Raw genomic sequence first — 18,101 nt, forward strand, 5'->3', positions numbered from 1 at the left:
AGGAAGAAGAGAGAAAGAGGGGAAGAAAGAAAGAAGGAAAGAGAGAAAGAAAGAGAGAGAGAAAAGAAGAGAGAGAGAAAGAGATAGAAAAAGCAAGAAAGAGAGAAAGACATAGTGAAAGAAAGAAAGAGAAGTAGTAGGTCAGATGCGCACACGCCAAGCTTCTCTTGCCACCATTATTCAGATAGAGCAAGGGCGACTGAATTTTATTTTTTGTTTTTTTTGGGGGGAGGGGGGCCTTACAAAGCTCACCGTGTCGGCGGCTGTCGAAATACTACTGGCTTTTGTCGCGAAAAATGACACTTCCGTTCAAAAAAGTTGTTTACAATGATCAAAGGGCACGACAACAACAGCGGCGTGCAGTGCATACGTTTGGGCGTACAGCTCGCGCGTGGCAGCGGGCCACCGGAGTCACGTCGCACAGAGTGCGACAGATCGTGCTCACGTCGTAGCTACATACAGACACACGCACTGGCGTAAGCGCGCGTGCGCACACACAGTGAGATACAGAGACAGACGCGGCACAAACAAACATTCTCATACGCTTTAGGCAACAGAAATTACGAAGTCGGTTATGGGACTAAATCCCTAAAAGCCACGGGTTCGCGAGGATTCTGGGAACTGCAATAGAGAAAAAGAAGGGGAACATAAAAGCGAATTGGAAGCCCCAGCTGTGAGAATGAAGACTGCTTTTAGCGTTTCTTTCTCGCGTTCTTTCGATTCAGGTCGTTACTTTTCGTAAACATCGCGATGTTGTTTACTGGCGCCCGTGGCGGATTTTGTGCGCTATTCTCGTTTTCTTTTGCGGCGCCCTTTCAGAGTACATTGTAAACCATAAACTTTGACGTTTCGTAACATGTTGCGAAACTTGTATGTTCAGCAGGATGCGGTTTTGGGATAGTTGTTTCGTGCCTGAAACGTGGTATTGACGTAAAACTACACACACAAACACACACACACACACATAATAATAATAATAATAATAATAATAATAATAATAATAATAATAATAATAATAATAATAATAATAATAATAATATAATAATATCTGGGGTTTAACGTCCCAAAACCACGATATGATTATGAGAGACGCCGTAGTGGAGGGCTCCGGAAATTTCGACCCACCTGGGGTTCTTTAACGTGCCACCTAAATCTAAGTGCACGAGCCTCAAACATTTTCGCCTCCATAGAAAATGCAGCCGCCGCGGCCGGGATTCGATCCCGCGACCTTCGGATCAGCAGTCGAGCGCCATAACCACTAGACCACCATGTCGGGGCGCGCGCGCGACACGCACGCGCGCACACACACAACCACACACACACACACACACACCAACACACCACACACACAACACGCACAGCACGCGCACGCACACACACACACACACACACACACACGCACACGCACGCACGCGCGCGCACACACCACACACACACACACACACACACGCACACACACACGCACACACACACACAAATGCAGAAGCACAGAAAGAGCGTCACTTCAGTTTTCGACAAAAGGCGACAGCGCATGGTGAATAACGAACAGAAACGTTGCGTTGCTGTGGGGCCCATTTCGTGCGCCCACCCACGAAATATTGTGACGGCTTATAGGCAACGGCACGAATTTCATTTGAGAAAATAACTCACTGAGCTGGGAACAAGGATTGTCGCCGAGAGCGACACGGACGTTAGACTCCGTACCCGTTTGCATTTTCAACGTGCAGCGTTGGGCATGGAACCGTGCGCAGCTTCCGTCAGCCAATTGTGGAGCCAATACAAGATGTTTTTCGGTCGTAATGATAAGTCCCCGCTAAATATTCCGGAGGCGTGACGCATCGACGCGCACTGTGCTATCCTTAGATATGTGTCGAATTTTCGATCGCTTCTCTACACTCCCTTATGCTCGTATGTAACGCTCCTCCCGCACTGGACTGTGTACTTCAGTATTTTTCTTATTCTACTGCATAGCCCCGCCACGGTGGTCTAGCGGTTATCGCGCTCAACTGCTGACCCGAAGGTCGCGGAATCGAATCCCGGCCGCGGCGGCTGCATTTTCGATGGAGGCGAAAATGTTTGAGGCCCGTGTACTTAGATTTATGTGCATGTTGAAGAACACCAGGTGGTCGAAATTTCCGGAGCCCTCCACTACGGCGTCTCTCATGATCACATCGTGGTTTTGGGACGTTAAACCCCAGACATTATTATTATTATCCTGCATACCCTCCAAGAAAGAAAAAAAAAAAACGTCGTTTGATTCTTTTTTGTTCTTACTTGCCACGTGTATGACTTCCTTTAAGGAGACACGTGAACCCTTGTAGGAGATCATTATAATTTGTTTCGGAGAGTAGTGGGACTCAAAAGAGAGTTATTTACGTGGCAAGTCAGAAATCACTGAAGGGAGTAACATATACTCTTTTTTTATATAGCGTGTAAGTTATCCCGCTCGTGCCCAACCTAAGAGAGTAAGTAACTCTTTTATGGTGGTACGAGAAATGTCATGAAGACATCGTAATTGAGGGTTAAATTCAGCAGCTCTTTCGAAAGAGAGCTTTCAGTGCTCCTTCTACGATCGTGTAATTCATTAACCCCGTTTTTAGAGTTTCTTTACACCTGAGCGAAGCTCAGGTGTAAAGAAACTCTAAGAAACACACCCACAAAGAAACTTTAAAAAACACACCCAACCTTTGTGAATCGGTACGTCTAATGGGAAAAGAACCTAAGTATCATAAGCAAACATTAACTATGAAACAGTCAGTTAATTCATCAAAGCGAAATTTTAAGTTTTTGGTTTATTTGCTCATTGCTTAAAATGCACTTACAAAAGAAGTCTACCCGTAGTTAGAGACAATAAGAAATGCGGACAGCGTGATTAACTCCGCTTTTATTTTATTTATTTTTTTGTCGTCAGGGAAATACTCTTGCGAGCTTAGAGTGTGTGAATGCATTTACTCTTACGTACATTTACTCTTGCGAGCTTAGAGTGTGTGAATGCGAGTTGCACCCTTAAGGTCTTGGTGACAGTACTCGCTTTTTGTTTTCAATATATTTCATTCGACACCTTGGTTAGTTTTTTTTTTAATTCTTTCTATTCGCTTACCAAGTACCTTTACTAGATTGCGCCGAGGTTTAGTGCAGAATACAACTCTGAAAACGGCGTTACGAAAGCTAAAAAAAAAAAAGAATTTCGAATAGGAAATGAGCCTGAACTCCTAAGCAGGGGTGTTGGTTTCACTGTTCCTGAATCACTGCTCAACTCTGACTGATTACCGTGCTTTCATCTCACCCTAGTATTAACACCCCCCCCCCCCCCCTCCACAGGGGGCGATGGGGAATTGAATACCCACCGCCCCCTCCCCCCACCCCCCAAAAGTTTTCGATTTTGCATATATAGATATATATATACACCCGCACACATACAAACGGTGCAAAAACGTACATAAATTGTGGTCGACCCCCACCCTTCCCTCCAAAAAAATTCTGGCTGCGCCGCTGTAACAACATGGTGACAACTGTGGTAGCGAGGAGACACTACAGCACATCTTCTGCGACTGTCCTCGCTACAATGCGCACAGAGAATCACTCGCAGTCACTCTTGCTCGCATAGATCCCAGACCGATGACGGCAGAAACCATTCTGGAATGTCGTCCTGAGAGGTCATCGCGGGTGAAGGCGACGGAGGCAGTGCTCAACTTCTTGAAGGCATCAGACTTGCACCGGCGGTTATAGACTAACGACGTTAGCATGACTGTGAGATGTGTGTGACTTTTTGGGCGTGCGTGCTCTCTTTCTCTCGCTCTCTCTCTCAATCTTTATATCGACCCCATCCGTTCCCCCAGTGTGGGGTAGCATACAGGTCCTTATAGACTGGTTAACATCCCTGCCTTTCCTTTCTCTCCTGATCCTTCCTTAACTTAAAGTAACTAAGATAAAACAAAGAAGTTCAGGTATAAGTTGTCTCCGCACCAACCTGCCGGCACGCGCTGTGCGCGGACTTATCGTTACGCTGCACGCATTTAAGGAGGTCGCGCTCCGCTACTCCGAGAAACGTTATCCACCCGAACTGTTTTGGGCGCGGTGAGGAGTCATCCGAATCGCTGCGAAAACCATCAGCGCTCACGCTAGCGCCACAGTTCTTGTCTCCTTCGTTTCTTTCGTTTGAATTCTTTTCTTTGCTTTTTTCGCCTCCCACACTGCTATGATTGCTTGGCTACGACGACGGAAAGGACTTTGTTCCTCATTCAGGCTCTACTGATGACAGCGAGTCTATTTCGTCGGTAATCTTCTTTCGTAACACTGGTCCTGCCGTAAATAACATCTGCGTCGCGTCGCAGGAAACGGTACACGGATTGACGAAGGCAGATTAGGTCGTGGAGTAGAAGAACAAGAGATTAAATATCTCCGCGTTGTTAATCATGGATAGCGACGCTGCTCTAACGAACGACTAGTCACTATTGGCAGTTATGATTGAGTAGTGAGTGAGGACAGCGTGAAGAGCACCTTACTTCCTCTAGTTAATAGCTCTCATCTAGCGTTGAAATAACGTTGTTAATTCTCTTGTCGCTTATTATACCAGTACAAGTTGACAGTGCGCGCATTTCGTGCTATTCGCTGCGTCAAACCTGTTTCATAAGATACATGACACGATAGATAGATAGATAGATAGATAGATAGATAGATAGATAGATAGATAGATAGATAGATAGATAGATAATGATAGTATATGATAAGTATAGATAGATAGATAGATAGATAGATAGATAGATAGATAGATAGTAGATAGATAGATAGATAGATAGATAGATAGATAGATAGATAGATAGATAGATAGATAGATAATGTGATATGTGATATGTGTTGATGAAGTTTGATTGATTGGTTGCTTGCTTTGTAGATTGTTTTATCGATTGAGTGACGTGTAAACGAACCCAACTTGTAGACGGCCTCGAGGGAACTCGCTCACGGGTGACGAAAGATAAACAGAACCGCGGTGATGGACGAACCAAGTGCCTACTCTCGGGGGTCTGTGGCGAGAAACGACGCTAAAGTCAACTCACTACCGGAAATGAGGCAGTTCGCGAAGCGGAAGTTGGGAAACAGGACCGATGGGACGGGTCTCTGCTCGTTTCACCCTTCTCGGTTACGCTTTCCGTTTTTTTGTGTGTTTTTTGTGTTTATTTTTGTTCTGGATTGCTAGAGCTCTGTTGATAAGCGTATTGCCTCTTCGGCTTGATGTTTACCGCGCAGTCGAGCACACGGTAGGCTACTCACACGTGTACACTGACTTATGCTAGCGGGACACGCACTTTGCAGGAATCTTCGAGTCACATTCTCTAGCGAGGTCCAGGCTGCTAGTCTGGACAGTGTCAAATTCCACCATGTTGTCAGATTCCGCCATTGGTCAACTCTGATTCGCCCAGAGAACTTCCACGGCCTCTCTGATTGGCTTAAAATGCCGCCATTACGAAATTTGACAATGTGGCGGAATTTTACAGTGTCCAGAACAGCACCCCCGGTGAATATTTCTAACCGAATTAGATTGGGTTGGATTGAATCGGAATAAACTTTATTTGTCCAACGGTTACTGCTGCTTGCGCCCGGGGCTAGGCTGACAGGGGCCCGTTGCTCATCAAGTGCCGTAATTGCTTTTATTCTGATAGCGCTGGTTGTAACCGAATAATGGCAGCTAAATTTGGCTGAATGATCGACCAATTTAGCCAGTATTGCCGAACTATTTGCAAATGTCGGCCAAGCTTGCTAAATAGTGGCTAGTGACGCCTAGGTCTCGCTATATTATTGCAGACGCAGGTTTGTGTACAGTGGTTTCGGAACTACCACGCGAAAAAAGTTCAGGGAGCTGCTTTAAAAGGCCTTCCTATACATTGAAATCCACTTATAACGATACCATATACGACGATATATCGGTTACAACGACAAAATTCTTCCGATATCTCAATTTTCCCATTGCCCTCATGTAAGAGTATAACAATACAATGAAAATGTTTTTAAAGTGTTGTTTTGGAACACGAGCTTATGAGCAATTAGAACGCGGAAGACATCGACACCGTTAAGTTTTTGCAGCTGTATGGTAAGATAGCGCCTCATTGAATTTATAAGATAACGCCATCGAAAGGGAAGTGCAACTGGCTTCGGATTAAAAGCCTCCTCCTAATTTTGTTTCACAACATGCAGTAGCGTGTGGTTGTCAAGACAACGGCGTCTTCAGCACTTCCGCGTGTAATCGCTGATGCAGAATCCTGAGCGAGCGCGGCGCGTTTGTTTTGCGTAAACACTCCGGGCACAAAAGCGGGCGTTGAATAATTAATTGGCTAATAACAAGCTAGCGCTCTCCTTCTTTAGTCATCTTTTGTTGTTTTTTCACTAAAGGGGAAGGCGGATTATGCAAACTTTGTGTGTCCTCAAGATGAAAGAAAGATAACGGAGAGAGGATGCAAAATTTTTAAATTTTGTGCTTCGCTCACTTGGAGTGTCGTGTCTGTTTTATTAAAAAGTGCACTCCGAGCACAGAAGTTTCCTTGAGAAAGTACATGCGGTAATTCTTTGCGTAAGCAGACTCGCGCGTAGAGTAAGAGTGTTCATTTGAAGCGCGGATTTTTTTTTTTTTGCCGGAATGCGTAGGACCAGTAATGCGCTACTTTGGTAACTTACTTAATTAGAAAAACAGCAAGAAAATCTTTTTTTTCGGCCGCGACACATGAGGCATTCATGCGTGTTGCAAGATCTTTATAGTTCAAAACTTAAATCTTAATTTCAAAACCTAGTCTTGAATCGCCGATGGCACCAGCCGCGGTAGTTAGGGACTACGGCGTTCATCTGTTCAGCACGATGCAGTGGTGAGCGGGCAAGTTTCGTTCGAAGCGGAATGCTAAGGTGCTCGTGTGTGTGTGTGTGTGTGTGTGTGTGGTGTGTGTGTGTGTCTGTGTGTGTGTGTGCGTGTGTGTGCGTGCGTGCGTGTGCGTGCGTGCGTGTGTGTGTGTGTGTGTGTGTGTGTGTGTGTGTGTGTGTGTGTGTGTGTGTGTGTGTGTGTGTGTGTGTGTGTGTGTGTGTGTACGAGCGTGTGTGTACCTGCGTGTGTGTATTTGTGTACGTGCGTGCGTGCGTGGATACTTGTCAGCTGCTGTTGCATATAGTCGCACACATATGGGATAGCAGGCAAGATTGTAGCAGATTACCTTGATTACATAGTTAAAATATAGGCACTGTGTTTCGACTGGCCATTTGCCCATAACTGCATTTCGACATTGCAGGAACTAACCATACACTTTGTCTTACAAAGTTAAAGAAAAAAAAACACGCATAAAACAGAACAAACAATATTAGGATAAGCGATCAATATGCACGTGCGTTGGTGTTCACGTCAAACTTTCAATAAAACTCTGCCATGCATGAAATGCATCTGCCATGCGTGAAACGCACGAGTGTAATTTTCATGTGGTCTTGCCACCAAACGTACAGTGCACATAGTTTGCAAATGTTCTTATCAAATGAAATGAGTATTTAGTTAACTGTCTGTAACAGATCCAAACAAGGCAGACGTTCAAGAATTTTTCATCTCTTCATGCCTCCATCTTCTCCTGTATAGGGAACATGTCGCTGGAGACGACGTTTTGACAAGTGGTCTTGTCTTCTTTAAGGCATACACCAACTTTTGTGGTCGGGAACAAGACAAGACCACTTGTTCAAACGTTGGCTGCAGCGACAGCTGATGTTTAAGATTTTTCATGTCTGTAAGAAAATACCTTGACGAAGTCGAGGTAGATCTTTGTTTACAGGAGCGTGACGACGGTCCTCTTTCAATCCTACTGTCCGAGCAGGACAGCTGCTGCGAGTGAATCGTTGGACGCTGGTTTATAATGGGGCCCACTAAATGAGGACGCCGAGCGACCACTTCAGTAGGGACATTCTGAGATGCGAACGACATTGTGAAACTTTAACGAGTTAGGGATTCCCGGCGCGCGTCAAGAATATAGATTAACGCGACCGCGCGCTCGCGCGCGTGTGTGTGTGTGTGTGCCCTTAACTAAAGCAGTCGTTGACGCCATATGTCGAGTGGAGAGTCGTTTTGAAAACACTTACGAACGACTTCCACGAGGGCGCAGTTCATTAGGAGCAGGCAGCATGCAGTCAATGGCGACGTGTCGACAATGACCGGGCGACGGCGCCAAAGCTGCGTCTACCACCTATGTTGTCCCGCATTAGGTACACAGCTACTCTCAGCACGAACTACTATTAAAATTAATGTTTAATCTCGTTTACTATAAAAAGGAGAGAATGAGGCGCGCGAGCGCGAAATGGGGGGAGCGTAGTAGAGGAGGTGTGTGGAGAGGGCTTGCGCATGCGCAGTATAGGGGTGGTCACGCCGCACACCACCACCACCACCACCACCACCGGATTGAACTCCGCCATAAGATCCTTCGCACCTAAAAAAATGGGCGAAGCTTGCACGACGATGAAGAGTTGTGGCTGAGCTTTTTGTAATGGGTGGGTACCTCTAAACCACTCACACCTTGCGCAATTCGGATTGTGTGACGCCGGGTGTTGTTTTACTATCCTATACAACGCCGTATTACATCTGTTGACGTGATTCCTTGCCCGCCATGACGCGTGTATAGTGTCTTTTTGCGCTGGAGTTTCAAGCACAGGCGTGGCTCTGTGGTAGAATACTTGACTGCCGCGTAGAGGGCCCCGGTTCAAATCCCACTCTATCCTGGACTTCTTTTTTTCCTCATAGGGCGCGATAGGAATTACGAACACCGGCGGCGGCGGTGGCAAACAACTTCGCCACCAAAATCGGCTGTTGTACTCTCATAACACCTTTCGTTGTAAAAAAGCTGGCCAGAGCAGCAGTTTAAGTGCAAGTAGTCTACCTTGAAACACCATGACGAAATCTATGATGCAACCGTGAGAAGTTGCGGCAACTTCAAGGTGTCGTCGCCACGCGCTTCCGCACACACAGACTAACAGACACACACACACACACACACACAAACACACACACACACACACACACACAAGCGCGCGCGCGCCTGGAGCGGCGTTGCATAATCGTACGGATCCCTGTAAGCATGGAGTGTACGTCACTGCGAGCAACTCAGAAAAAGAAAACGATTCGTTCAGTTCATCAACCTTTGTTCGCGAGAGGCATTAGAAAATCGAATTGCGAAACAAAGAGCTTCCGGTCGGCCACTTCTTCAAATGTCAACGTGACATTTAGCTCCGGGACGGCTTTCTGTGTGATGTGCCTGGTGCGTGTCGCGGGTCCTTGATATATGCATCGTTTATTCACAGAAGTACGCCGTATATTTTATGTGAATAGAAAATAAGGGCTGCAACGCTATCGCTCGCTCGCTCGCTCACTCACTCACTCACTCACTCACTCACTCACTCACTCACTCACTCACTCACTCACTCACTCACTCACTCACTCACTCACTCACTCACTCACTCACTCACTCACTCACTCACTCACTCACTCACTCACTCACTCACTCACTCACTCACTCACTCACTCACTCACTCACTCACTCACTCACTCACTCTCAGTTTGGGCTCGAGAAGCGACGCAAGAAGATGCGCGTTAACTTGAACGACGCATGAAATTCAATTACCACGTTTCAACGAATGTAGAAGAAATCATAGGGGAGATTCATGTTTGATGAAACAGCACCAAGCTACATATCTGTTAAATGACAAAATAATTTTGGACTACTAAATCGAACCCGGCTACAGAAAAATCAATTGCACGAAATCATCGCGTGCAAACTACATGCACCAGACGACATTGGCGCAGCTAGGAGGAGAGGTTGATGATACCCCCCATCTTGTTACAATATATATATATATATATATATATATATATATATATATATATATATATATATATATATATATATATATATATATATATATGTGTGTGTGTGTGTGTGTGTGTGTGTAATGTAGAATACACACACAAAGGGTGTAGTGCCTACATTTCTCGCCCCTCGCCATTTTTTTTAGTTGCTATCCTAGCTACGCGTTTGCCAGGCAGTTTAACTACGGCAGTATGCTTGAAAAGCCAGCGTCCTCTTTTTTTTATTTCCATATACGCTTTTATATGAGGACAATCGATACCAGTGAATGGTGCTTGCTACTCATTAGATTAAAGAAATGATATTTATCTCAGACGTTCATAAACAACCTTCTTATTGCCTACTCTGTTTCACATGGTTGTAAAAACTCCCGATTTTATAACAACATTGAGTTGGACCTTCCTGCCTTGCCTCTTCTTGCTTTTCTATCTCTCTGTAAATCACATTAGCACATTCAATTGTAATATCCGTCGTCAACTGTCTGAAGAAATAACAGCGGCGTAACACCGGAGGTGCAGGCAACGAGAAATCGAAATACGATGCGAGTGGTTGTACAGTGCGCTTCGCATGTGCATATGTAATGTGAAAGAGAGAAGCGTCTCGTTGATGATTGGTTTTGTAATGTGGAAAACACCGATTAATGCGTATGTGCCCTATCACTGCGAAACAGGGTTCGCTTATACGTAAAGAGAATCGTAGACTTGAGCTCAGAACGAGCGTTCGCAGAAATCCCTCGTTACGCAAGTGCCGTGCGCTACTGGGTCCCCACGGAGGAGATCGTCTCGTTGAAGCACGGGTCGTAAAAGCAATCAGGCCTAGTGTACTGCGTGACCACTAATAGCACTGAGATGCTGCGAGAGGTCCGTCTTTGCGGATGCGAGCAGAGATTTATTCCGTTTTATTGAAATAAAAATTAACGAAAGAGATCTTTTTTTATTGAGGTTATATAAGGAGATGTTGGCGCACAGATAAGGCACCGGCTACTCCTTAGCTCTTAGAGATGGTTAACATAGAACATACAGGGTATAACATTTCCGAACATAACACATCCGCAGCACAGACAATATACAAGTTGAAGAGCATGACGACACAAGACGCTTCAAACATACAAAGAATAATGCCCCCTTATATGAACTTCTGAAGTCATACGTCATGTAGATGAATTATAACGTAAAGACATAACGTCACAGCCAAGAAGACATAGTGACCAATTACATATGTGTATATACACGGTGATGTTAAATAAAACGTAACGCGCCTAATATAACCTTCAAGACAAACATAGTCAACGTTCACATAAATATACACTTAGCTTGTAATGACGATGGCTGCTTTTTTTTTTCTCACGTAGTACTATTCGTGGAAATACTGGAAGCTACAAAGTTGTCGGAACCCTACTGAAACGCACCGTATTTAATTCCATCAATTCCATATGTTTCTGTAAAATTCTTACGAAAATGTATGGCAAAGATATTCTATTGAACACCAGTTTTCTTTGTTTAACTAACCAAGATACCTGCTTGTTGCCTGACGGACATCGTGGGATTATCTCGTCCACGGGTTGCCTCATGTTTTGTTATTTTCAGCAACGACTACGATTAATTTTATCGCCGTTATCATGATCGTCATCACCAGCCTGAAAAGGAACGCCCCTACGAAGAGTATCTAATTCTCCCTGTCCTGTGCGAGCTGATATTTTATTCCTGAAAAATTTCTCAATTTCATCAGCTCACCTATCCCTCTGCCGTTCTCAGCGACGTTTCCCATATCTTGATATACTGAAAAAAAAAATTGGCTGCGTATCTGCATGCTTCGCTGCAAATGTCGTCGAAAGACGATAGTCTTGTGCCGGCCGTACTACATGCGTCCTTTTCGTCTATGTTGAACCGCCGCATCTGGCTCATAGCGTCGCATTTTTAGCGCAGCCTAAGAAACACTAGCATTTTCAGCGCAGCTTAAGAAACATTAGGGTCTTTAGAATTACTCATCTATGTATTTTCTAGTAAAGGAACACACCGCCTAATAGTTATGTATTGATGTTGCGCCTCAAATATGCTTAATATTTGCTTTTTGATCGACAGTGTTCACAAGTATGAACGGCCGTACCAGTTCAAGATGGCTGGGCGTTCAGAAAGTGGTCAAATTTTGGCCGGCTGGCTGAATCGGGTGACAGACTGACAAACAGAAAGACAGACAGACCAAAATTTCTGCGTTTAAGTTCCTCAAGAGAGACTATCGTCTTTAAAAAACAACAACGAAAAACATGCGAGTGGGTATGCTGGTAGTTGATCATGGCGAAGGTGGTAGCGCACTAGAAGACATGCGGACACTTATGTTCGTGTGTTTTATAGTGCGATACCACTTTCATCCTGGTAAGCGCTCCGCCGCTCTAACTGTTATCTGCCCTTCGCAACACATGACCTGCCCGGGTCCACTTTTTTCTGAGTCAGCTGGAACGTCGGCTACTCCTGTATGTTCTCTCTTCCCACCTCTTAAAGGGGTATACTGACACCTTTTTTCGAAGGCGAGTTTACTCCGCCATACAAATCTCCTGCGTGCAGAGACTGCTCCGAGCAAGTGTGAATCTCAGCAAGTGCTGATAAGATATTTTATTTTGATATTAAAGTCAATTTCTCCATGGCGCACCTACCGACATGGACACTAGCTTGACGTCAGGCTACAGTACCAATTCTGGTGGCTTCACGCAGCAGTCTGGCTAGTTCTGATGACGTTAGGTACCAAAACTTTCAAGATGGCCGCTTGTGCGTCACCAACGTAGCCAGGGTGGGGGGCGGCCGTGGAAACGTCACTATATATTGTGCGAGCACGTGACGAGAAGCTCATACCGTGTTGTGACGTCAGGGTACAGTAGGAACCAAGACTAGCCTTTAAAAACACACTGTAATCACTTCTTCCGGGTGCACTCGCGCTTAGCACTACCTATTCTAGGCTCTTGAGGGCTTGACCTTTCATTTGACGCAAAAGAACAACTGAAAATTTTCGTGTCAGTACCCCTTTGATATTAGACCTATCATTTTTCGTTTCGTCGCAGGCTGCGTGGTTCTTAACTTCTTCGAGTTCCCGCCCCAAATGTCAGTACTGTCAATCTATAATGATTTTATATTTTCCGCTTTAGGGACAGCGGACAGCATTTATTTACGCTACGGTAAACAGACATATTGCGTGACGTGACTGAAATAAGACAAGTTTTCGTTTGCGATGTTTTACTTCAAAAAAGAATATTTCTCATATTTCCGATAAGTTAGTTTATCTTAGCCATTGGTTTATAGGATTCGCGATACACTACGCCGGCACCATAGCTCAAAAGAATATAGCTTTTGTTCTTCTCAATTCCTCAAGTCCACGATTCTCAGCAATACATCACCATAGGAAAAAAAACAGTGCCTTAACTGCGGACATGGCTTAGTTTCAGAAATGAACATTTTCTTCTTTTGAAATCTTTGTAAATACTCCTATAGCTCTCTTTCCTGGTTACACTCTCCGCTAAGCTTCTTTTGTGGAGCCGTCATTATCCTTTATTCTGAATCACAGGAAAACATAATTTCTTACGAAACGTATTACATCGCCGTCTAGCTGAATGATCTGTCCTACGCCTGCTGTCATAACTTCAGTCCTTTTTATGTTTAGAAGAATATACGACCGTTTCGCTAGCGTCTTTCAATGACTTTAGAATAAGGTTGTTTAGAGGTCCTGTATGTTTGTTGACTACTACAGCAGATTCGTTGCTATACTCCTGGGGGACATATATTCTCATGAAGAAACGTGAAAGCAGAAACCAGCGTCGCTTTCGAAAAGCCGTAATGACTAAGCAAATATCGCCCGCACGAAAGTATTCAAGGAGATTGAATGTCTGATCTGGAAAACAACTTGTTCTGCACGTAATAATACGTCAGACCCGCATCCACAGATCATAAATGATTGCTGCTTAGAAACCGACATGGCGTGCCCTCTCATGCTGCACGCAACTCAACACGGCAGGATGTGAAATTAGCAGACGTGTCAGTGTAAGGACAGTACAAAAAAGCAAGTGACGTTATTATGCCAAGAACAATCTAACAACAAATGAGCAGCATTTTGTTCGCAAAGTGGCCTAAGAAGCTACCGACAAAAGAAATTATTCTTTATAGTTTGGGGAGACAGTAATTAAGGTTTTTTTTTCGTTCGTTTTTTTTTTTTAGTCCGAAGCCTCGTAACGTCATATTCAATATTGTGTGTGATACATCGAGGCTCTCCTGTTAAACCTCGTCGTCATAAGTGGAGGCCGGATTTTTGGGCACTAAAAAAGCTCGTTTTAGGCGCCAAAAATAGGCAGGCAAAACAACGTTTTAGGCCTCCGATATCGTAAATATAGGCACAATGAACTTTCGCATAAATGCAAATAATTTCAAACGAAGACGTGCGCGACCTGTATCTACGACAGGAAAACAAAAATGTTATTGCGTAAGATGACACAGAGGAGCCGACATTTGAACATGGTCCCGCGCGGTTCGCACTCCTGTGTTCTGCATAGTGAGTCAAGTGTCCGCTGTCGAATCAACACACTCCTGAGCGTCTTTTCGGCATGACTGAGAAGTGCAGAGCAGGAGTAGACAGCCAGATTGCTAAAAGACCAGAAGGGAGGGATTCATGCTATTGGCCGGGTCCATTAGCATAGAGGCAATTTCTCCCCTGGCAGTGAACCACTGGCGTAGCCAGGCGGAGAGGGGGGGGGGGGGGGGGGAGTTCAACGTCCTCCCTTCCCCCGAAACTTGTCAGTTTTGCGCGTGTGTATATACACGCACACATACAAACGCATGCACGAACATATATAAAGTATGGTTCTCCCCTCCCCCGCCCCCCCTGAAAAAGGTTTCTGGCTGCGCTACTGCAAGAACACCTTCAAAAGTAAATTACAAACAAAACAAAGGCTGCGTGCACATTACATTTTTCTTTCCTTTTTTTGCTCATCACTCTCCTTTCGGCTGATGGCTCTCTGCGGTTTCGCATTCGCCAACCGCTCGGGCCATCTCAGCGCGGCGGCGAATGCTCGCCGGCGTGTCCCGCTTCACTGCTGCTAGCGGTTGTTTCTGGGAGTGGATTGAACTAGAGGACTAGGTTGAACCCCATGGTTCCCAACAGTCAATCTTCAGCGGTAACATGAATAACGGTCTCAAACAGCACATCGGGAGCAAAACTTGAGGCTAAATAGCGTTCATATAAGAGCCAATTTTGAAAATAGGCCTTTATAGGCATTTATAAGCATTTAGGCACGAACGCCAAAAATAGGCATTTATAGGCACTATAAGAACACCATAAAAGCCCTTCTTAACCTCTAATTCATGCTCATATGTCAAAATGGCGCGATAGGAGCGCAAGGAACAAAATAGGCATTTACCTAAAATCCGGTCTCTAGTCATAACTTTAAAAAAAGTTAAACTTGAGCAAAAATTTCTTTCCTGCGGCACTTTTGACGCGCACGTTATGTAGGTAGTGGTACATGTTGTTAGTAAGCTTTGTTTAAGCATTGTCAGCTTGATTTTTAATACCCCTTGAAACACTAGTGTTCCGATTTTAAATGTCAGTTTTCTCGAGCGCAGTTGATACAGAATGGTGCTCTACTTTTGAGATAACGTAAGATAAATTTTAATACGGTTTTCATAATTCATGACATGGAAGGCTGAATATTCGATAGCCGAAGACTTGTCGGGTGTGTAAAGTTGCGGTTAATCGATTATGATAAATCCTCGTAGAGACGTTGATTACTCAGCTGATCTTCTCCCAGGTATCACACAGTACTCGACGGATCGATGGATGCAGATCAATATAACTTATAGTTAACAAATGCACTCAGCGGTGGAATAGAAACGAGTCAGTTTCATAATATAATTAGTAAGTGACAGTGAGGTCACATCTTGCATTGATGACAGATTCTGCGGATCATTACAGACACAAATATGCAGCTCTGCAAGTTACGTTGAAAATGAAGAAGACAGCTAAACTCTATTGCTACGAGTTTATTCGTTCTTGAAAATATTGCTGTATATTATTTACGCGCATAAGGGCTCTTCGAGGTCGATTGGAAGTAGCCTGACGTATCGACTGACAACTTCGATTGTGATCAATCCAACTGTGATCGAGCTTCAAGCGAGACCGAAATCAAGTGTCTTCGCGAATGACCATGAAGCGAGGGGGACTTTTTCCACCGAGCATATGATCGCGATTGGCTCAAGCACGCTCGAGTTGAGTGTCTGCATGAGGTTGACATGACATCGTCTTTTTACTCCATCATGATTACCGCCGGGGTAGTTTTATTGCCTTTCTTTTTAAGTAACCTCATCATAATAACAGTACAGTCGTGGGCAATATGAGAGGAAACACTGAAATTACTTTAGAGGTCACAAGGGCTAAACGCACTTGACAAGCGCAAAAGTGTTCACAACACTAAATACTCATGTGAAAAGACATCTCCTGCAATTCAGTACGTGGCATTGATATCAGTACATTACAAGTAATCGCCGATCAAACGCCACTTTGGTGATCCTTCTCGTATTGCTCGCAACTGTACCATGACGACAGCACCCGATTCTTAGGGATGTGTTACGGTTCTTTCGGAGAGTAGAAGCGTGAAAGAAAAAAAAAATAGAAAGACAGTGGTAGCAGAATCGAGATCTTACCTGGCGTCTGTATGGAGCTGCGGTAGCAGTCTTCCACCGTGGGCTTGTAGGCACCGTCGAACAATCCTTCCATGAACTGTACGATGAGCGAGGTCTTGCCCACGCCGCCGGCGCCTATGACCACAAGCTTGTTCTCACGCATCCCGGGCAGGTGCTGCTCGGGACGCTCTCCCCCGCCCCCCGACAGGTCTTCGATCACCGAACTCTTCCGACGGGGCCCATGGAGGACGCACTTGTACGGAAACGTCACTTTCTCATCGGGAGGATCCTGAAAGGACGCCGTGGTTCCCGCGGACGAAGGCCCACGTCTCGTGCACCCCTTTTCTTCCCTCTTTTACTTCCCCTCTCCTTTACTTACTCAGCGTTGGATGATCTCAACGACGCATCACCCTTCTTATTCCTTATTTTTCACGGTGTTGTACCAAACGCCGTTTCAAAGTTCTTTTCTACCGTCCTACTGAACGCAGTCGTCGGCTTCTTTTCGTTCGGTCGTCTGGCCGCTTCGCTGTACAATTTGTCGTCTGCTACCTCGACTCAAGCCTTTTTTGTCTCGTCTGTCTACGTGGAGGGAGACCCTCTCATCGTTGAAACTATGTTCGTTTGTTCTTCGAGCAGTTCAAGTTGTAACCGCTTGCTTGACGCCGCGAGCCTTAGCTCACCTTCGTCGATTGGCTGTGTCGATAACTGTCAATGTCAAAGCCTCGCGTCTCGTAAAAATGCGAAACTTCAGCTCACAGGGACCATCCACCCTGAGGTGTACTTTCAATGAGACCGTACGTTGAAGGAAAAAGCTGAACGCCTCACCGTGGGAGTGATAGGAGGAAGTCTGCAGATCCGACGTTCGTCTTCGACTCGGGCTTGACAGAGGAGGGTGAAAAGACAGAAAAGAAACGACACTATACGGTATAGATGGTGACGATATCACGGAAGGACACAGCACTAGTGGTACCACCTAAAACGTTGAGCTGACGCTTCTGAGAAGCACGCGTAAAGTGCGTAATGCGAGACGAGGTTTCCTTTTTTTGATAAGGGGGGGCAAAGGCGGTGGAGCTCGCGGCTGCTGCGGCGTGCGTTGCGCGATCTTTTGCTTCCACTTAGCCGCGTCGTCTGCTTCGACGTCCGGAGCGGGAGGCCCGGAAGCACAGGTGGCGCTGCGAAGCGTTGCGTTACGAGCAGAGTGCGGACAACTCTCGATCGCGTGAAGCGGAGAGAAAAGAAGAATGGCTTCGCTGATCGATTACGGAGCTTCGCTCTAGAGATTTCTCAGGGCCATCAGGAGCTTGGTATCTTGCAGCTCCTCGTTTCGATTTGAAAGAATATCTAGATCTGTTTATAAAATTACGCTCGAGGGAATAGGAGAAGTATAACTTCTCAAGATATAACTTCTCAAGTGCTCAAGATCCGCTCAGGTGGTTGCATTCCTTTTCTTCATTTTGTCAAGTAGTCGCTTCCGGATCGCACAACTGACATGCACAAAGAAAGGATGAAATGTCAACATAGCGGAAACCCGAAGTAAGAAACTGACAGCAGCCCGCTGATACTGAACGCGAATAGG

General features: G+C 45.3%; 1 protein-coding gene across 1 annotated transcript in view; it reads right to left on the bottom strand.

Moving 5' to 3' along the window:
* The window catches only part of LOC125758031 (ras-related protein Rap-1b-like), an 87,440-nt gene extending 69,791 nt beyond the window's left edge, over nucleotides 1-17,649 (bottom strand). The window contains exon 1 of the mRNA XM_049414574.1: nucleotides 16,547-17,649. Within this exon, the coding sequence (XP_049270531.1) occupies nucleotides 16,547-16,688 (142 nt within the window). The 5' untranslated portion in view covers nucleotides 16,689-17,649. The remainder of the gene's footprint in view (nucleotides 1-16,546) is intronic.
* Nucleotides 17,650-18,101: the final 452 nt, after the last annotated feature.

This window comes from Rhipicephalus sanguineus, chromosome 4, assembly GCF_013339695.2.
Source record: "Rhipicephalus sanguineus isolate Rsan-2018 chromosome 4, BIME_Rsan_1.4, whole genome shotgun sequence".
Lineage (NCBI taxonomy): Eukaryota > Metazoa > Arthropoda > Arachnida > Ixodida > Ixodidae > Rhipicephalus > Rhipicephalus sanguineus.